This window comes from Musca autumnalis, unplaced genomic scaffold (genome assembly GCF_047663935.1).
Source record: "Musca autumnalis isolate F117 unplaced genomic scaffold, ASM4766393v1 scaffold_5, whole genome shotgun sequence".
NCBI lineage: Eukaryota > Metazoa > Arthropoda > Insecta > Diptera > Muscidae > Musca > Musca autumnalis.
The window spans coordinates 90086027-90107704 of record NW_027412088.1 but is presented as its reverse complement, the minus strand read 5'-3'; the positions used below and the strand labels follow the sequence as shown (position 1 = coordinate 90107704).

At 35.3% G+C, this 21678-nt stretch overlaps 3 protein-coding genes across 17 annotated transcripts in view; 2 read left to right on the top strand and 1 right to left on the bottom strand.

Moving 5' to 3' along the window:
- The window catches only part of ACC (acetyl-CoA carboxylase), a 44600-nt gene extending 36446 nt beyond the window's left edge, over positions 1–8154 (top strand). For all 15 annotated transcript variants that reach the window (XM_073988998.1, XM_073988997.1, XM_073988996.1 and 12 more), the window contains 11 exons: positions 62–350; positions 413–3246; positions 3317–3588; positions 3652–4576; positions 4639–4809; positions 4873–5566; positions 5643–5836; positions 5977–6387; positions 6453–6800; positions 6870–7004; positions 7066–8154. In XM_073988998.1, the coding sequence (XP_073845099.1) occupies positions 62–350; positions 413–3246; positions 3317–3588; positions 3652–4576; positions 4639–4809; positions 4873–5566; positions 5643–5836; positions 5977–6387; positions 6453–6800; positions 6870–7004; positions 7066–7212 (6420 nt within the window). In that variant the 3' untranslated portion in view covers positions 7213–8154. The remainder of the gene's footprint in view (positions 1–61; positions 351–412; positions 3247–3316; positions 3589–3651; positions 4577–4638; positions 4810–4872; positions 5567–5642; positions 5837–5976; positions 6388–6452; positions 6801–6869; positions 7005–7065) is intronic.
- A 9715-nt stretch (positions 8155–17869) lies between these two features.
- Positions 17870–18435, top strand: LOC141404919 (COX assembly mitochondrial protein homolog). Its single transcript, XM_073988756.1, has 2 exons — positions 17870–18033; positions 18099–18435. Exons 1-2 carry the CDS (start codon positions 17964–17966, stop codon positions 18401–18403), a joined length of 375 nt encoding a protein of 124 aa, XP_073844857.1. The 5' UTR covers positions 17870–17963; the 3' UTR covers positions 18404–18435.
- Positions 18191–19345, bottom strand: Tsen2 (tRNA splicing endonuclease subunit 2). Its single transcript, XM_073988755.1, has 2 exons — positions 18760–19345; positions 18191–18700 (listed from the first exon to the last, which is right to left on the bottom strand). The coding sequence occupies exons 1-2, from the start codon at positions 19214–19216 to the stop codon at positions 18426–18428; spliced, it is 732 nt and encodes a 243-aa protein (XP_073844856.1). The 5' UTR covers positions 19217–19345; the 3' UTR covers positions 18191–18425.
- Between the last annotated feature and the right edge of the window lie 2333 nt (positions 19346–21678).

The following is a 21678-nucleotide window of genomic DNA, read 5'->3' as shown; positions in this document are numbered from 1 at the left end:
AACAATGATTTGTTGTTTTTGCTTTTCTCAATTTGACGTCATTTCATTTGTATTATTTTAGGCTGTTTGGGCTGGTTGGGGTCATGCCTCAGAAAATCCAAAATTACCCGAATTGTTGCATAAGGAAAATCTCATCTTTTTGGGTCCTCCCGAAAGAGCTATGTGGGCTTTGGGTGATAAGGTTGCCTCTTCGATTGTAGCACAAACTGCAGACATTCCCACACTGCCATGGTCCGGTTCAGAATTGAAGGCACAATATAGTGGCAAGAAAATTAAAATATCCAGTGAACTGTTTAACAAGGGTTGTGTTAGTAATGTGGAACAAGGTTTGGCAGCTGTTAATAAGATTGGTAAGTCTATAAAAAAAGAAACAAACATATGGAACCCATCTTATCTTGTTGACTTCTTTTAGGTTTTCCTGTCATGATCAAAGCCTCCGAAGGTGGTGGTGGCAAAGGTATACGTCGTGTTGATACTGCCGAGGAATTCCCTGCCCTCTTCCGTCAAGTTCAAGCTGAGGTTCCTGGTTCACCCATTTTTGTCATGAAATTGGCTCGCGGTGCCCGCCATTTAGAAGTCCAACTATTGGCCGATCAGTATGGTAATGCCATCAGTCTTTTCGGTCGTGACTGTTCCATTCAGAGACGTCATCAGAAAATCATTGAAGAAGCTCCTGCAATTGTTGCCCATCCTGAGATTTTCGAAGACATGGAAAAAGCTGCTGTACGTTTGGCGAAAATGGTTGGCTACGTTAGTGCCGGTACAGTCGAATATCTGTATGATGCCGAAGGCAAATATTTCTTCTTGGAGCTGAATCCTCGTCTACAAGTAGAGCATCCATGTACGGAAATGGTGGCAGATGTTAATTTACCCGCCTGCCAGTTGCAAATTGGAATGGGTATTCCATTGTATCGTTTGAAAGATATTCGTCTGCTTTATGGAGAATCGCCTTGGGGAACATCGATTATTGATTTTGAAAATCCGACAAATAAGCCGAGTCCTTCGGGCCATGTTATTGCCGCCCGCATAACATCTGAAAATCCCGACGAAGGCTTCAAACCCAGTTCGGGTACGGTACAGGAATTAAATTTCCGTTCCAGCAAAAATGTTTGGGGTTACTTCAGTGTAGCAGCCTCTGGTGGTCTTCATGAATTTGCCGATTCTCAATTTGGTCATTGTTTCTCATGGGGTGAAAATCGTCAACAGGCTCGTGAAAATTTGGTCATTGCTCTTAAGGAACTTTCCATTCGTGGTGATTTCCGTACGACCGTGGAGTACCTGATTACTTTATTGGAAACCAATAGCTTTTTGGATAACACCATTGATACCGCCTGGTTGGATGCCTTGATTGCTGAAAGAGTTCAATCGGAAAAGCCCGATATTTTGTTGGGTGTTATGTGTGGTGCTTTACATATTGCTGATAGACAGATTACTGAATCCTTCAACAGTTTCCAGACATCTCTTGAAAAGGGTCAAATCCAAGCTGCCAACACTCTAACCAATGTTGTCGATGTGGAGCTTATTAATGACGGCATACGTTATAAGGTTCAAGCAGCTAAGAGCGGTGCCAACACATATTTCCTGTTGATGAACAATTCCTTTAAAGAATTGGAAGTCCATCGACTATCAGATGGTGGTATGTTGTTATCATTTGATGGTGCTTCATTTACCACTTACATGAAGGAAGAGGTAGATCGTTATCGCATTGTCATTGGCAATCAAACCTGCGTCTTTGAAAAGGAAAATGATCCCTCGTTATTGCGCAGTCCATCGGCTGGTAAATTAGTTAATTTACTCATTGAAGATGGTGCCCATGTGAATAAGGGACAAGTATATGCTGAAATTGAGGTCATGAAAATGGTTATGACTTTAACTTCCCAAGAAGCTGGTACAGTGTCGTTTATAAAAAGGCCAGGTGCTGTTTTAGATGCTGGTTCTCTACTGGGTCATTTGGAATTAGATGATCCCTCTTTGGTTACCAAAGCCCAGCCATACAAGGGCCAATTTCCACAACCCGAAAATCCCCCAGTGCCCGAGAAACTTAATCGTGTCCACAATACCTATAAAACCATTTTGGAAAATACCCTCTCTGGCTACTGTTTGCCCGAGCCATATAATGCCCAACGTTTACGTGATGTTATTGAAAAGTTTATGCAAAGTTTAAGAGATCCTTCATTGCCCTTGTTGGAGCTTCAAGAAGTCATTGCCTCCATTTCAGGTAGAATACCCATTTCCGTGGAGAAGAAGATACGCAAACTCATGACTTTATACGAAAGAAATATTACCAGTGTCTTGGCACAATTTCCCTCTCAACAAATAGCCAGTGTTATTGATTTCCATGCTGCCACACTACAAAAGAGAGCCGATCGTGATCACTTCTTCCTTACAACTCAGGGTATTGTTCAATTGGTACAACGCTATCGTAATGGCATACGTGGACGTATGAAGGCAGCTGTCCATGAATTATTGCGTCAATACTATGATGTAGAGTGTCAATTCCAACATGGACACTATGACAAATGTGTGGGTCTGGTTAGAGAACGCAACAAGGATGATATGCAAACTGTGGTAAATACAATTTTCTCACATTCCCAAGTGGCCAAAAAGAATCTACTCGTCACCCTATTAATTGATCATTTGTGGGCTAATGAACCGGGTCTTACTGATGAATTGGCTCATACTTTGAATGAATTGACTTCATTGAATAGGGCTGAGCATTCACGTGTAGCTTTACGTGCCCGCCAAGTACTCATTGCAGCCCATCAACCTGCATACGAATTGCGTCACAATCAAATGGAATCAATATTCCTTTCTGCCGTTGATATGTATGGCCATGACTTCCATCCTGAGAATTTGCAACGTCTCATTCTCTCCGAAACATCCATATTCGATATTCTTCACGACTTTTTCTATCACTCCAATCGTGCCGTATGCAATGCTGCCTTGGAAGTGTATGTGAGAAGAGCTTATATATCCTACGAGTTGAGCTGTCTACAACATTTGGAATTGTCAGGTGGTTTGCCATTGGTACATTTCCAATTCCTATTGCCCACTGCCCATCCAAATCGTCTTTATTCACGCATGTCTCACGATGGCGTTGAACTTGGTCCTGAGGCTGTTAGTAATACGTTCTTGCGTACAGGCTGTATGGCGGCATTCGATTCTTTCGAGCATTTCGAAATGTATTCTGATGAAATCTTGGATTTGCTTGAAGATTTGGCATCACCAGCTTTTGTTAGTGCAAAGGTAAGATCAATTGGACTAGTATGTGGATAGCGATGATGAAAGCATTTGTTTTTGATGTTGTTTTTATTAGGTTTTGGAGGCCGTGGATGCCGTAGATTCCATGTCTGATGGTCGTTTAAGTACATCAATCAATGTGTCACTTTCGGATCCCATTACAAGAGCCAATGCTGCTGAAGAGGCTAAATCTACCGAACCCATTCATATTATCAATGTGGCAGTACGTGAAACTGGTGATATGGAAGATGCCCAAATGGCTCAGATTTTCGGTAATTACTGCAAATTACATCGTGAAGAGTTGCTGCAAAGACGTATTCGCCGCATAACTTTTGGAGCATTGAAAAAGTAGGTTCATGTTTGAAATTTTATTTGACTAAAGATTCATTTCTGTACTTTGATTTTTTAAAGGCGCCAATTCCCCAAGTTCTTCACATATCGTGCCCGTGATAATTTCGAAGAAGATCGCATCTATCGCCACTTAGAACCCGCCTGCGCTTTCCAATTAGAATTGAATCGCATGAGAACTTACGATCTCGAAGCATTACCAACTGCCAATCAAAAAATGCATTTATATTTGGGCAAAGCAAAGGTGTCACAGGGCCAAGTGGTGACCGACTATCGTTTCTTTATCCGTTCAATTATCCGCCATTCCGATTTGATTACCAAAGAGGCTTCATTTGAGTATCTACAAAATGAAGGAGAACGTGTTCTACTCGAGGCCATGGATGAACTGGAAGTTGCATTCTCCCATCCCCATGCCAAACGTACAGATTGTAATCACATATTCTTGAACTTTGTACCCACTGTTATTATGGATCCCGCCAAAATAGAAGAGTCTGTGACGAAAATGATTATGCGCTATGGTCCCAGATTGTGGAAGTTGCGCGTACTGCAAGCCGAATTGAAAATGTTGATCCGTCAGTCACCACAGGCACCAACTCAAGCTATTCGCTTGTGCATTGCCAATGATTCGGGCTATTTCTTAGACATTTCCATGTATACTGAACAGACTGATCCACTTACGGGTGTAATTAAATTCAAGGCATATGGTGAAAAGTTGGGTTCCCTACATGGACTACCAATTTCTACAGCCTATATGACCAAAGATTTTCTACAACAGAAACGTTTCCAAGCTCAAAGTAATGGCACAACCTATGTCTACGACATTCCCGATATGTTCCGTCAAATGACCGAACGTCATTGGAAACAATTTTCCAAGGCAAGGCCAACAGTTGATGTAAATATACCCGAAAAAATTCTAATTGAGTGTGTTGAGTTGGTCTTGGAGGGAGATAATTTGGTGGAAATGAAACGCTTGCCGGGAGAAAATAAGGTGAGTTTTTTTGAACATTTTTGTAAAAATATTAAAATATTAATGTTGGTTTTTATTTTCAGTGTGGTATGGTGGCATGGCGCATTATATTGGCAACACCCGAATACCCTGAGGGTCGTGAAATGATTGTTATTGCCAATGATTTGACATATTTCATTGGTTCCTTTGGCATACAAGAAGATATAGTTTTCCACAAAGCATCACAATTGGCTCGTGAAAGAAAAGTTCCAAGGGTAAGTGTCACAAGCTATCTTTGCATGTGGGAAAACCAATACATAAATTTGTTTCCCCTTTAGATTTACATTTCTGTGAACAGTGGTGCTCGCATTGGTTTGGCTGAAGAAGTTAAATCAATGTTCCGTGTAGCCTGGGAAGATCCCGAAGAACCTGAAAAAGGTTTCAAGTACTTGTACTTGACCACCGAAGACTATAGTAAAGTGGCAAATTTGAATTCGGTACGTGCCATACTGATTGAAGATGAAGGCGAGCCCAGATACAAAATTACCGACATCATTGGTAAAGATGATGGTTTGGGTGTCGAGAATCTGCGTTATGCCGGTTTAATTGCTGGTGAAACTTCACAGGCCTATGATGAAATTGTTACTATATCTATGGTTACATGCCGTACCATTGGCATTGGTTCATATTTGGTGCGTTTGGGACAACGTGTCATACAAATCGATAATTCCCACATTATTTTGACCGGCTATGCTGCTTTGAACAAATTGTTGGGTCGTAAAGTCTATGCCTCAAATAATCAATTGGGTGGTGTTCAAATTATGTACAATAATGGTGTTTCACATAAAACTGAAGCCTTAGATTTGGATGGTGTCTACACCATATTGGAATGGTTGTCGTACATGCCTGCCTATACTGGTGGTGATTTGCCAATTGTTGTACCCAATGATCGGATAAATAGACCAGTTGATTTTATGCCCACAAAATCACCTTATGATCCACGTTGGATGTTGGCGGGTCGTGTTAATCCAGGTGGGTACAATGTTGTTAAATGTTTAAGGAAGTTTTAATATAAATTTGAATTTTGGGATGTTTTCTTTGCTAATAGCCAATGCCAGTGAATGGGAAAATGGTTTCTTCGATCGCGATTCATGGAGTGAAATTATGGCACCATGGGCCAAGACTGTGGTTACTGGTCGTGCTCGCTTGGGCGGCATACCTGTGGGTGTGATTGCTGTTGAAACACGCACTGTAGAAGTTGAAATGCCTGCTGATCCCGCCAATTTAGATTCGGAAGCCAAGGTATGTAGATACATCCCTTTTTCGTAATTTTGTCAATTTTTAGAACTCATAGTTAAACCTGCAATGGTATATTGATTGCGACAATATATTCTAACAGTACGTTTATAACAATGTTGTCAATCCATTTTTTTTTCTCACAGACCTTACAACAAGCTGGTCAAGTTTGGTATCCTGACTCATCATATAAAACCGCCCAAGCTATTAAAGATTTCGATCGTGAAGAATTGCCTTTGATGATCTTTGCCAATTGGCGTGGTTTTTCGGGCGGCATGAAGGATATGTATGAACAAATTGTTAAATTTGGTGCCTATATTGTTGATGGCCTGAGGGAATACAAAAAACCTGTACTCATCTATTTGCCACCCAATGCTGAGTTGCGTGGTGGTGCATGGGCTGTGTTAGATTCGTTGATTAATCCACGTTATATGGAATCATATGCTGATCCAGAGGCTAGGGCTGGTGTACTCGAACCAGAGGGTATTGTGGAAATTAAATACAAAGAAAAGGATCTAGTCAAGACAATACATCGTTTGGATGCCACAACAATTCAGGTATGTTGATGAAGACTTATATAAAATTTCAACAAAAATAGTATTTTTTTTTTTTCAAATATTAGCTGAAAAAACAAATGGATGAAGCTTTGGCGATCGGTGACAAGGTTAAAGCTAGCGAAATTAATGAGAAAATGAAGGAACGCATTGAGGCTATGATCCATGTTTACCACACAGTGGCGGTACACTTTGCCGATTTACATGATACCCCCGAACGCATGTTGGAGAAGGGTTGTATTAATGAAATTGTACCATGGCGTGAGTCACGAACATGGTTGTACTGGCGTTTGAGGCGTTTATTGCTTGAGGATGCCTTCATTAAGAAAATTATTCAAGCCCAAGACGGTGTGACTGTGGGTCAAGCCAAACAAATGTTACGACGTTGGTTGGTTGAAGACAAAGGAACAACGGAGGTAGGTCATACGGCAACATATATATCATCGGTGAATTATGAAATATTTATTAATTTTAATCTCTTCCAGTCCTACATTTGGGATAAAAACGAAGAAATGGTACAATGGTATTTGGAACAATTGAAACCTGACTCAATTATATCGGTCAACATAAATGCCGTACGCAAGGATGCCATTATTTCTGCCATTACCAAAATGCTTGAGGTAAAATAGCAAAGTCATTAAAAAGAGTGGTTTATTTATTTGATTTTTTTTAATTTTCCAGGATTGTCCTGATGTAACGTTAGATGCCGTTGTGGGCCTATGTCAAAATCTTTCACCTGTTAATCGTGGTGAAGTGGTACGCACTTTAGCCCAGTTACAATTAAATGAACAAATAAATGAACAGCCCAGCGGTGGTAATCAGGGATGATATAGTTCAGCCAATAACACAACAAATGCGTCACCTCAGAATTTTTTCTACCAGTTCAACAAATATTAAGCTAAAAACCATAGATTTACCTAAACCACCAACTCATCCCAGTACACAATATTTGTTTTGAATAGCAAATTAATGACAACCAGTGAACCACAGGTTTTTGTCATAAACAAACCTTATTTCACACTCACTTTAATCCAACAAGCATACATCTATCCATCCATTTACCCACGCCACTCATTCATTATATTGACTTTTATGTATAGATGAGATATTGTGTTAATATTCTTTAAGATTAGAACATTAATCGAACAATAAGATAATATTTTGTTAATTTTTTATTTCGAATAATTAAGACATTTTGTTTTTGTAATGCATTTGTTATTTTGTTAATTTGAATTTGAAAACAAAAGAAACGAAAATGCTTTAAAATAAGACAAACACACGAAACCGAGATGGGGATAAAACTTAAAATAGACAATGATTACTGCACCCATATACAAGTACATTGTCGGTGTTGGTTTAAATCCTATAACATAACTATTTATATCTCTCTATCAAACGACGCACATTGTCTTGATTGTTTATTTTACTTTATTTTTTATTTCCCCCATATCCTTATTTAGTTAATTTTAGACATATTGTTGTTGTCCTCTTTATCGGGATTTTCATAAAAAACTTATTAACAAGTTCTTCTTATTGTATAAAAAAAAACAAAAGTTTCTAAGTATGAAATACTTTCCATTAGTTCATATGTATTTAACAAAAAAGCCAAGAAATTCAAATGTTATTAATTTTAACTACTAATATTATTATTTTTTTAGATAAGCTGTAAAGAAATACTACGAAATAAATAAGACATTTTTCAGGTATAACGAATGATTATGAAGAATATATAGAAATTGTATAAAAAAATAAATCATGAAGAAAATTAGACATAGCTTGTGTTATTATTTTAGCTACGAAATCCTCTGTAGTGTCAATCTGTACCACCACTTTCATAAGTAATTTGAAGAATGGCAATTGTAATTTATTTATTTAATTTGAAATTCGAAACTATTCACTTAACGTACGTTCAAGAATTTCATTTCAAATTTGATTTTTCCTAAGGAAAGCTCGTCAATGGAAGAAAAAGAAAAGATAGTCAGTAACCCAATGATTACAGATGCAAGTAATTTGCAGTCAGTTGTGTATACATACATCTCATTTTCCATTTTTTTATTTGAATTGCAATGCCGAGTATCCCAGCTTTGCACCGACGTAGCCAGAGAGCGATCCTGGGGCTGAATTCTAGTTCTGAAAATTTTAAATGAAAATTATTTTCTTTATAACCCAATGATTACACATGCAAGTAACTTGCAGACAGTTGTGTATACATACATATTATAGTCGAAACTTCAATTTTTTCGAACAGACACTTGCATGTGTCGAAACATACCAATACACTCACACATATTCGGGCATGTTCTGGAATTCACCGTGCATCTATTTCACATCACACATGCACTTCACCTGTGAAAGCAATTGCGTTTCTGTATTTCACGTGAAAAGAGTTTTCATATTTCACGAAAGAACTTTGGAAAGCTTTATAGAGCTTTCAAATTTTATAATTAACAATGAAAAAATATCAGTCTGTGTTGGCGCATCAACGAATAGACATGCATGTGTGGGTATGTATGCTTTGTTAGTTTGATTGTTTACGAAACAGGCGTAAACAAAGAAACGAACTTCTACCAGAGGGCGTACATGTTGAATTTGGTACTTTAAGGAAAAATACATTTTTAAATCATATTGGGGGTTAACATGAACGGCAATTCCCCGTGAATATTTTCACGTTCTCCCTTAAGTTGCAACGGCGGAAAGACAAAACTCACGGGGAAATTTCATTCATGATACCCCCAATTGTGTTAAGAATATTAAATATTTGTTTAAATACTCATAGAAAACACATCAAATTTTAGTTCTATGCAGTTTTTTTGTATAAATGGTCAATTAGTTTCTTTAAAAAAGCTCTCAGCTCTTGCCATAAAAATTACAGTGTGAAGAAAACACCACAACTAGGTGTAAAGTGTGTTGCAGAACAGCTTTAGATGTCTTCGATACACGTGAGGTGCAGAGGTGAATGCCAGGACTTGCCCGATTGACTGCCACACCAACTATCCCAGCAAGTATTTTCTATCGCACATTATCCAAAGCAGTCACTCCAGGCGAAAGAAACACACACCAGCGATCTGGCACTCTAATCAATGAAGTCTAACCGTTCGGGAAGAAATGAACCACGCCCACGACACTACTACCGAATGCCGCTTTCGAGACTCTAGAAGTTCTATTAAATATAAAATTGGTTGGACGAAAAAAATATTTTTTTTTATTTTTTTCTTTGTTGTTATTCTTTTCATTTTTATTATTAAAATTATTTTTCCAAATTACATACGTTTTTAAAGAACTATTCTTACCATGGTATAAGTAAAGAGGTAGATTTAAATGAAAACAATCTATATAACCCTTGTTTTCCAGGATTCCTAAAACATCAAAATTAGTAAACACAAAAGCAACAAGTGGGTTTGTTTACAATACATTTTTTTAACATTTTATAAAAAACGCGAAAAATGAATGAATGGGTCTATCTTGTATTGCCACTAAACTTGAGTTTAATATTTTGGCTGAGTTTTCGAGCAAATTTGGAACACAACCCAAGATTGGAATATAACCTGCCCATTGAATCTTCGGATCGTCAAGTTTTATTTGCTGTCCCAAAAAATGATAAGTTCGGTGGAATTATTTTTTGATGATGAAGAAAGTATACAGGACATTGCATCTATTAGAAGAAATTTGAGGGACAAGTCGAATCCATTGGAATTGCCATCTGCACTGTAAGCTGATGATCATGTGGAAAGATCTGTATAATCAGTAAATTATCTCAGGTTTAAGGCGTATTTTGGATTGCCAAAGGATGCCGTAGTGTACGTTGTGGAAACGTTAAAGGATGACTTCAAAGAAAGTTACAGATCAACAGGAATACCCCCACTTTTAAAAGTGTGCGCAGCGTTGCGATTCTTGGAGGACGGAAGTTTCCAAAAGTCCCATGGCAATGATTTCAACAATTGCATGGCTCAATCTACATTGTCGAGAGTATTGAAGGAAGTTGTCCACTTGATAGAGGACAAATTGTGCCAAAATTGGATCGTTTCGAAGTTGACAGAGGAGGAAAAAAGGCAAAATAAAAACCATTTTTATTCAAAAACGAAATTCTATGGTGTAGTTGGCTATATAGATGGAGGATGTTCGTCATTTGTACTTAAACTGAACCTACTGTATTTGTCACCAAATTCATTTGCAAAAGATTTGCTGCTGTCCGCTCCAAAGGCGATAAATTCACTTATTTTGATAGACCACCACCATTGTCGCTGAAGTTTATTTTATTTTGAGGCATTTTCTTTTTCAACTCTGCTTTAAAGTGAATCCAGACTGTGCCACTCTTCAGGTGTTCGTGTTAGAGGTTCGTGGCTGTTTAAACTGCCCGAAATGGACCTCCACGCTTCATCCGTTGTGGCTTTGGTTTCACCAAAACTCCCGAACTCCTCGGGCTAAGTTTGGATTTTCACTCAGTTTATCAATTAATGTTTCGAACTGCTGCTTTGTCGTTATTTTCACCATATTGATACACAAAATTAATTAATGATGCAAAGAATCAATAATTGTTAACAAAATGTTTATTTTTCCTTATATTTTACTTCTTGTTTCTTCGAAAATGTTCACTGCAAGTGAAAATTGGTGGTTGCTGAAAAACAGCCGCTTCGTCAACTGAGATTCGCAACTTCAGTTGAGAGTTGCCATACGTGGATCAATTTTGACAACTGGCAACGCCACTCAACGATAATTGTTATCGACGATCGACCCGGAGTGTCAAGATTTCTCCACATAATCGAATTGTGGAGATGATAAAATGATTGTTTCAATGCAAAGCTGACGAATTTCTTCCATACAAATGCTCTAAAAACAGTTGTAAAAATCATTGAATTCGATTGTTTTTAAAATTGTTTGACATATTTAAACAGCACACACATTCACAGATTGTGTATATTGGCTTGACGTTGTAGGAACGGTCGAAAGAAAAAAATCAGCCCAATCATGAATATTCTTGCGGAATACAACTCTCGCGGAATAGATTTTTCTCGAGAGAACATTCCTCCTATCATGAATAATTGAGGAAAAATAATCATTGAATTTGGCAGCACGGTCGTTTTCATACCTTGTGTGCCCTAATTGTTGTGAAAACAAAGAGAAAATGTTAAATGTTTGTGTTTTTAGACAAAATAAGCAAATGTAATCAAATAAACTTTTTCACATCAAAGATATTCAGAATCAGCCCAATCATGAATGAAAATTTCGTGCGGAATTTCTCTCTTTTCCCTTCTTTGCTATCACAAACAAAAAGTCCGCACGGAAAAAATTCCGATGGAGAAAAAGTAGGTATCATGAACGCTCTCAAACATGCGTTTTCCTCCAAAAAAATCTCTCTTGCAAAACTGAAGGGATATTACAAAAAAAGTTTGTATTTCCCAAAAATTTTGTACAAAACATGCAAAATAAACAGTTTTGTTGGGTTTTTATACAAAAATCTTCAATTCGCGCTTGGAAATTTATTAAAAACAGAACATATTTTATACAAAATAACATTAGTTTGCAAACTCAGCCACTCTCAACTTTTTGTACCGATCAACGATGGATGGCAGAATTTTGCACATACAAAACACCGGTTCGTTATTGTTGAAAACACTGGTTAAATGCATATTTTCAATTATTTTTATTTCAAAATTCATATTTTTTCAATTTTTGCCATCTTTTTATTAAAAACACTTGTTTTTAATACATTCATGATAGTGGCAGTTCCATAGCACAATGCTCTGTTTCGTTGGAATTTTCCGATCTTATTTGATGGTTTTCATAAAAAGTAACATCTTCTGAATATCTTTGATGTGTAAAAGTGTAATTTATTTGATTAAATTTGTTTATTTTGTCTAAAAACACAAACACTTAACATTTTCTCTTTGTTTTCACAACAATTAGGGCACACAAGGTATGAAAAAGACCCTTCAGTGCTGCCAAATTCAAAGATTATTTTTCTCACATTATTCATGATAGGAGGAATGTTCTCTCGAGAAAAATCTATTCCGCGAGAACTGCATTCCGCAAGAATATTCATGATTGGGCTGAATATGTTACTAATTATGAAAACGATGTGATTGGAAATTTCTAAGAAGACAGTGCAATTGACTCCATTGTGCCATGGAACTGCCACTATCATGAATGTGTTAGAAACGAGTGTTTTTAATTAAATAATGGCAAAAATTGAAAAAAAAAACACGAATTCTGAAATAGAAATAATTGAAAATATGCTTTTATCCAGTGTTTTTTCAATAATTGTTGTGCAACAATTTTGTATGTCCAAAATTCTCTCATCCCATCGTTGATAGGTACAAAAAGTGAGAGTGACTGAGTACTGAGTTTGCAAAGTGATGTTATTTTGTAAAATTTGTTCAATTTTTAATAAATTTCCAACCACAACTAATAGATTTTAGTATAAAATACCAACAAAAGTGTTTATTTTGTATGTTTTGTACAAAGTTCGTGGGAAATACTAAGATTTTTTGTAAACTCTCTTCAGTTTTGCAAGGGAGATTATTTTGGAGGAAAACACATGTTTGAGACCGTTCATGATACCTACTTTTTCTCCATCGGAATTTTTTTCCGTGCGGATTTTTTGTTTGTGATAGGAAAGAAGAAAAAAGAGAGAAATTCCGCACGGAGTATTCATTCATGATTGGGCTGATTATAGTCGAAACTTCAATTTTTTCGAACTGACACTTGCATGTGTCGAAACATACCAATACACTCACACATATTCGGGCAAGTTCTGGAATTCACCGTGCATCCATTTCACATCACACATGCACTTCATTTCACATCACACATGCACTATGAAAGCAATTGCGTTTCTGTATTTCACGTGAAAAGAGTTTTCATATTTCACGAAAGAACTTTGGACAGCTTTATAGAGCTTTCAAATTTTATCATTAACAATCGGGCATGTTCTGGAATTCACCGTGTATCCATTTCACATCACACATGCCCTTCACCTGTGAAAGCAATTGATGTGCTGTATTTCACGTGAAAAGAGCTTTCATATTTCACGAAAGAACTTTGGAAAGCTTAATTACAGCTTTCAAACTATATCATTAACAATGAAAAAATAGGTGTGTTCGTTGACTCAATAATTTGTACAAATTCGTACAAGTCCAGTAACTTCTTGCAATCGACTAAGCTCTTTTGCATTATACTGTAGAGTAAACGAACAACATCCAGTAACAATTTGTACAAATTTTGAGTAAACGAACACACATAATATGTGTAACACAGCATATGTGTAAAGTTTCATTGAGCTAAGATCATTTATTATATCGGAATTTAACTTTTTGTTAGTGAGCGTTTTTCACCACAACCGAAAATGCATGTCTCTTAAGAAAAAATTAGTGGAGACGTCAACATAATTTCACAAGTTTTAAAAGACATTTTTTTATGTCATCGGAAAGTAATCTAAATTTCAAAGCAAATAAGGTTTATTTCATTGCAATTGGCCAAATTGTCTTAGAATTGCGAAGGATTGAAGTTAAGCAAACTCTTAAAATGCCGACTATTGGTGCACTTACAATATTGTGTTAAGAAAATTAAATATTTGTTTAAATACTCATAGAAAACACATTAAATTTTAGTTCTATGCAGTTTTTTGTAGAAATTTTCAAATAGTTTCTTTAAAAAATAAGGATACACTCAGCTCTCGCCATCAAAATTACAGTGTGAGGAAAACCCCCCAACAAGGTGTAAAGTGTGTTGCTGAACAGCTTTAGGTGTGTTCGATACACGTGGGGTGCAGAGGTGAATGCCAGGACATGCCCGATTCACTGCCACACCAACTATCCCAGCAAGCATTTTCTATCGCACATTACCCGAAGCAGTCACTCCCAGGCGAAAGAAACACACACAAGCGATCTCGCACTCTAATCGATGAAGTCTAACCGTTCGGGAAGAAATGAACCACTTCCACGACACTACTACCGAATACCGCTTTCGAGAATATAGAAGTACTATTAAATATAAAATTGGTTGGACGAAAAAAAAAATATTTTTTTATTTTTTTTTTTTTATTTTTGTTTGTTGTTATTCTTTTAATTTTTATTTTTTTATTATTATTAAAATTATTTTTCCAAATTACATACGTTTTTTAAGAACTATTCTTAGATCAAATTGTCTACATTAATTTTGTCATTTTAAAAATGTGATCATGGTGCAAGAAAGAAGGTGATACAATAATACCAACTGATGTCTTCATTTGCTGTCAAAACAAAATTTTAATCAAAAATAAATAACAAATATTTCGCTTCCATAAATAATATCTGTGTACAACATCTTTATTTAAGCTTCGCGAAGAATATTTTACCGTTTTCTTTTACTTTTTGTGTATATTTCGCGAAAAAAATTTGACAGCAAATAAAGACTTCGGCCTTAATTCGCCTATTGGATCACCTTGTTAAATTCGCCTTGAATGTGATATTGCCTGGCCTGGGAATCACACCCATGGCATTAAGTGGAGTTGTCAAAATTACGTTATGTATGGCAACCTCCAACTGAAGTTGCGAATCTCAGTTGACGAACCGGCTATTTTTCAGCAACCAGTTATTTTCAGTTGCAGTGAATATTTTCGAAGAAACAAGAAGTAAAATTGAAAGGAAAAAAACATTTTCTTAACAATTGTTGATTAATTGCATGATTAATAATTTGATATATTAATTGATAAATTGGTTGCAAATCCAATGTACACATGGGTTCCATCTATACAGCCGACAACACCAGGGAATTTCGTTTTTGAATAAAAAATATTTTTTTTGTCTTTTTCCTCCTCCGACAATTTCGAAACCGCACAAAATCTTTTAAAAGTTGGGGTATTGCTGTTGATCTGTAACATACTTTGAAGTCATCCTTTAAATATTGAATAATAGGGTCGTTCTAAACATTTCCCAGGAAAAACAAAACTAAATTTTGAAAATCCTCTAAAATAGGAAAAAATTGAATCAATATATGAATATAAATCATTCAGAACAGTCGTAGGTCATTTTTTACACGTTTATGATAAAATGAATTATTTTATAGTAGCAAATTTCGAAGTTTCAAATTTCATGACTTTTGAAAACCAAATTTACAAAAAGTAAAATTACAGCCGATTGTCACTTCTACCTTCTATAAATGTGCCTTGAAAGCTACATCCAAGGCATATTCATATAAGGTAGAAGTGATAATCAGCTGTATTCTTACTTTTTTTGTAAATTTAGTTTTCAAAATGTAATAGGGTCTACTCATGAAATTTGAAACTTCGAAATCTGCTACCATAAAATACTGCCTTTCATCCTAAACGTGTAATAAAAATGACCTACGAGAGTTATGAATGCTTTATATTTACATTTTGCTTCAAATTTGTTCTATTCTAGAGGATTTTCAAAAAGCATTTATGTTTTTTCTGAAAAAAAATTTGGAACGACCCTATTATTCAATATTTTCTTTGACAATTACCCAGCAAAATTTGACGGAAGGGGTTCTTTGCGATGACGTGATTTCATGTCATCTTTTGCATTGGTTCAAAGGAAGTCGTGAAAAATCCGATCTTTTCATTAGGATTTGAACCAATGCAAAGGAAGTCGTGAAAGATCCGATCTTTTCATCAGCATTTGTACCCATTCCATCGATCCAATAGAGATGATGTTTGTGTTTTTATTTACACACCTGTTTATTTTCATTTTGGTATTCCAGTACAGCAAAAATCTACTAATTTTTACTATTTTTTCCGATAACATAAAGGAAAAATTGTTATCGTAGTAAAAATAAGTAGATTCTTGCAGTTTCTGGAACAGACCAAAGTTGTTAGAACTGTCGTCGTGATGTTGTCTTACATTTCCTGCATATCAAACAACTAAAACTTCTAAACAATTGGTATTATATGAAGTCCCAACCATCGAGCTAAAAATAGAATCGGACTGCACACATTGCTATTTTAAAAGTTCCCTTGTCTATTCTAAATCTGACATAGAATGAAATCAATCAAATCTCGCTTCTTGGAATTTGAAAAAAAAGTCCGAAACGAAAAGGAACAAGAATCTGAAAATAAAGAAAAAACTACTTTTGGAAAGAAACAATTAAAAATAAATTAATTTAGCATAAATGGTATTTTCCATAAAAAGTCTCTCCTCCCCGTTCGTTACATTTTGTTCTTTGATATCCCTAAAGCAAGCCGGGTTGTAGATCCCTACATATTTCCGTCACTAAACAAAAGAGTATAAATTACCAAAATGTTGTTATAAAATAACAAAATTATAAAATAAAAGTAATTTACGAAATAAAAATACTTAAAGGAGTGCATTTGGAGTCCATGTTGAAATCTGAACTGGTGATGGGAATATAATTGAAAAAACCTTTTGTAAGATGAAAGAATATCAGTTGCGGAGAACGGAGGAAGTAATCTTTTGCGTTGCAGCGGTGGTGATTACATTGCAATTTTGGATGTAAACTTTTGAAAAACTAAACTGATAAATTAATTGTAGCTATTTCATGAATTCGATTGAATTAATAAAGAGTTTTGTTTTCCATGAAAACCATTGCTCTGTTCCAGAACCTGCAAGAAGCTACTATTTTTTACTACGATAGCATTTTTCCCTTTATGTTATCGGAAAAAATAGTAAAAATTAGTAGATTCTTGCAGTTCTGGAACAGACCACATATTTCAATACAGCATTTCATTTTCCAAACAAGACATGAAAATTTCATGCCAAGGGGTTGGTGAAAATGACAGGCCAAAGCATTGGTTAAAATGACATGTCAAAGCATGGGTGAAAATGACATGCTTAGGATCCAGAAAAGAACGTCATCTTTTGGGGTCCACGCTCATATAAAATTCATCGATGAAGATGCTAAAAAGATGACATGCTAGATCACTTGCACCCATGATTGAATGTCATCTTTGGCATCGAACATTTTGCTGGGTTAATTTTCAATAACAACAATGTTGTTTTTGTAAATTTGTTAGTTGTTGTAATTCATGCATATACCTTATAATAAATATACCTTGTAGAGCTGGCAAACCATCGATATTCGCAACATTAGATATTTTCGATATAATATTTTAAAATATCGATTGCTATCGATATTATCGTTAAGTTGTCAACATCATTACTTTGGAGATGAAAATGGCGGAAATGTCAATGCTTTTCTTGACACAAGTAGTTCACAGAAATGTAAAGGAGAATAAACAATTGCTTTTATTTTGTAAAAATATAAAAAATACTTTTCCGAAAAATGTGTACGTGTGACTACGGACTTACTTTCTCACACACACAAAACCAAAAAACAGCGAAATTTCTATTTATTTCAATGAGTTTTAGGTTGGGTCTTTTTGTTCCGATAATATCGATAGGCAAAACTATCTATCGATATTGAGTTTTAAAAAAACAATCGATATTATCGATAGTGCCATCGATTTTTTGCCAGCTCTAATACCTTGGCTACATCTGAACAAGAGTTCATAACTTCCGATAGTTCATTTCACGAAATCGTTTTTTGAACTGTTCGTTACGGAACTACACAACTCTATAGTAAAAAAATAAATTATTATAAAACAAATATAAAAACACGCAATAAATATGAGAAGTATGAATGTTGAGACTGTAAATCCGATCAATACATTTGATCCCAAGAATCCACATGGTTTGGGTAGGTTGAATGTTGTTCCTTCCGTGAATATTTGTATTATACATAAGTTGTTGATTGTTTTGCAGGCGATCCCAATGACAAATCCCTGCGAAAGGTGGAAGTTGAAGTTCTAATTCCAAAAGTTATGAGAGACCGTGCAAAGGAGATACATTGTACCAAAGAAGTCGCAGATTTTCAGTCGTGCTGTAAAGATAGTGGCCTTCTGATGGTTGTGTCCTGTCGCAAAGAAAATTCCCATCTAAAAGAATGCCTAAGTCAATGGTATCAGAATGAGGCATTCAAGGAAGAATGCAAACAAATTTACCTAGATGAAAGATCGGAATTTCGCCGCACGGGAATACCCAAAAAACATAGAGTGCAAAAAGTTTAGTTCGTTTGTTTAAATAAATCACTTATGATTCATTTCGTTGAGTTTGTACGAAAGATGTGTAATTAAAACGCTTTATAATAGATTCTGTTACATCTAGTCTGGCGACATCTTCAAGTGTTTGCATTTGAAAGTCCGACGGTTTGTGAATGTCGAGTATTAGAACGTCTTTATCGGAAGTTTCTGCTATTCTCTGTAGACCCTTTATTTGTTTGGCTTCTAAATGTTTTGTATTGGAAGGAATATTTACCACCACCACAAAACTGGCATGAAAAAATCTTGGTCCCTTGCGATAAATCACTAGAATGAATACAAAATTTGGATTATTCCAGCTTTTAATTATCACAAAAATTACTTACGGAAGTTGCCGGCGAATTTTAATCCACTTTTCACAACCCATCCTTTAGATTTAAGGTATAAGTAAGCCACAAGAGATTCCACAAAGTTTGGATTAACTTTCGAAGCAGCTTCCTTAAAGCTTTGCCATGTTAATTCCTTGCCATCGATGTCTTGGATTTTCAAAATCTTTAAATAGTAGGCCAAGAAAAATGACTCTTCTAAACTTAGTGACAATGTCTCCTGATCATCCTCGACACTTTCTAATGCATCTTTATATACCACATTTGGAACGCTACGTGATTGCGATCCTTTGCCATAAAATCCATTTGTGTACAAGGCTTTTATATCATTGGCATTGCATATTTCCACAGATATACCGGTAAAGATACCGATATACGCCTCTTGACATGGTGGTGGGAATGGAAGAACATCAAATGCAATCCCCCTTTTGTTTTTTAAATGCGGCACAAAAAACATTTTTTGTTCAGATTTGTGCCATTTGCGTTTGTAAACTTCTAGTTCAGAATGGAACTATCGGGAATAGTTCTTTTAGCACGTTACCCAATGATTACTATACAGCGGAATCCCACGCAAATGCATATACACTCCGTTTCATGTGAATAGCACATTTCAAATTACTTTTTGTTTGTTCATTTTTGTCGATATCCGTGGAATAACCTCGGAAATGTTTATATATCTTGGTTTGTAATCTTATGAAGTGTCTTTCAACAAAAAGTTTGGATTCTTTTTTTTTTTTTTTTTTTTGTGCTTAAAGTGGCCTTGTTCCTTTCGGCTTCTTGGTCGCGGCGGTATTTCCACAACAATTTGTTAAAAGGTATTTACACCTTGTTGTTTCTTATTTATTTTTAAAGTTACAAAAGTTTTTTAGGTTATTTTAAAGCCCGTGGGCGTAGAATCTAATTTGCGTCTATGCGTCTTTTCTTTGAGCCGTCCGAAGACGAACTGAAGTTTGGATTCGATAACGTACCGTTCATGGCACAATTACCAAGGTAGTGGTATCACACCAGCTGTTCGAATATGAAGTGTCAAATCCCTTTATAAAAAAAATATTTTTGTTGTAATTTCCCCAACAACATAAAGAAAATTTTGAAATAACATATTACACCCAACCTTTACACATGCCAGTGACAGTTCGAAAAATTCAATACATACACAATATTTTACTACCACAATTACATTTTTTGAATTGTCGACTCCACTGGTACTAGATTTTTCATGCCAGCAAAATTTTGAGCTGGCTCCCAATGATATGTCGAAAATGAAAAGAGTTGCCGAGACTATTTTTTAATCCATGTACATTTTTGTTTCTTTTAAGAATGCAAAGATTTAATGCATATTTTCAAAAAGATTAGGAAACACAAATAATACGTCTTGACAGCTGCAATATATTAGTGGTTAGTAAAGACATAATTTTGATGCTTTTCATGCAAATATAGGTTGATAAATAATTTCCCCTCTGGGATTATACAATATTGAAAAGGCGGCAATACCAGATTCATTATGTTTATGATTATAGATGGGATTCTACCCGGTATTTACCCAAAACTTGGGTAAATACCTGGTAAATACCAAATAAATATCTTTTTTGGGTTTTTATTTGGGTAAATAAAATTTTATTTTGAAATCAAAATTTTGTTTTTCTGTCAGACAGAAAATCAAAAAAGATTACCATAAAAGCGGTAAAACCACGCGGACTAAACTTCTTATACGTCAAATCGGTCGTTGGGAGTTGCTTGTGCGAAACAGTTAGCGAAGAATGCAACAATTATAACATTTTCCAGGAGGACTTACATCTCAAGTTTATCCACTGAAATCGTGGGTTAATCCACCTGATATATCATAAAGTTTGGAATTCGATCCAGCATTTATGATTTTCTGCAAGAAGAACTACAACAAACTGCTCTAAAAGTTGTAAAATATCAAAAATATAAGGTCACAATATATGAGAGATTTACCAAAATATGGACCAAAATTTATCATATTTTAACTTTTCCCGTATCCAAAAACGGTTATTTTATTCTTAGTTAGTTAAAATTTGCTAAAACACTGCGTTTTCGCTTCTAATTTCATGATTTTAGTTTTGTAGTTTATACCCACAATTTGGGTAATTCAATTTTTTTTTATTGAGTCTTTTCGAAAAATATTAATAAGTTCACAATTGCATAAAAAATAATAACTTAAAACTATTACGTGTTGTTTTAATTACAATATGTGAATGTAAAATAATCATTACAGCAACTAGCTTATTTTATAAACTGGGGAAACATGTTAAATAGAAACTGTAATGGTATACCGAGCTTGCTCCCGGCTCTTTCAAATTGAAAACAACAAATACATGTCTTTTGTTTTTGTATTTTTGAACGCACACGCAGAGCTATAGGTTTCGCCCTAATGCAGAATTTCCATTTGAAATTCAAGTATTTTATTTGTAATTCAGATATACTATTTGATATTCAGAATATTCCATTTGAAATTCAGAAAACTTCAATTATATTTTTAATGGTCTGTTCCAGAACTACAAGAATCTACTATTTTTACTTTTTTTGGCTTCTGAATTAATTGCAATCGAAGAATATGATATATGCAAAATGCATAAATTTTTGCATATGCAAAATTTATGCATTTTACATATTTTCTTATGCAACAAATATTTCAATAATAGGTAAAAAAATGTTTGTATGTACAATTTTTCTATTTAAAATTCTTTTCAGACAAGTCAACCACAGCCTCAACGTTCAAAATACCGAAAATCGTTAGATATCGTTCTATGGAAAGGCCTGAACCTAAACCGACAAATTTCAGGTGGAAAGTTTTATACCCCCAACGAAGACTAAGCACCAAATTTCAGTCACTTCGGTGGGATATTGAGGCTACAACTTTCAAAATACCGAAAAATTATTTTGCACCATTTGTCTTCT

What these genes read in the sequence shown, in the direction of transcription:
- Tsen2 (XM_073988755.1), bottom strand. Translation starts at nt 19,216, where the DNA reads ATGTTTTTTGTGCCGCATTTAAAAAACAAAAGGGGGATTGCATTTGAT. An exon ending in AAAATTCGCCGGCAACTTCC is followed by an intron (nt 18,701 to 18,759) that starts GTAAGTAATTTT and finishes TATTCATTCTAG; the next exon opens with TGATTTATCGCAAGGGACCA.
- LOC141404919 (XM_073988756.1), top strand. Translation starts at nt 17,964, where the DNA reads ATGAGAAGTATGAATGTTGAGACTGTAAATCCGATCAATACATTTGAT. An exon ending in CAAGAATCCACATGGTTTGG is followed by an intron (nt 18,034 to 18,098) that starts GTAGGTTGAATG and finishes ATTGTTTTGCAG; the next exon opens with GCGATCCCAATGACAAATCC.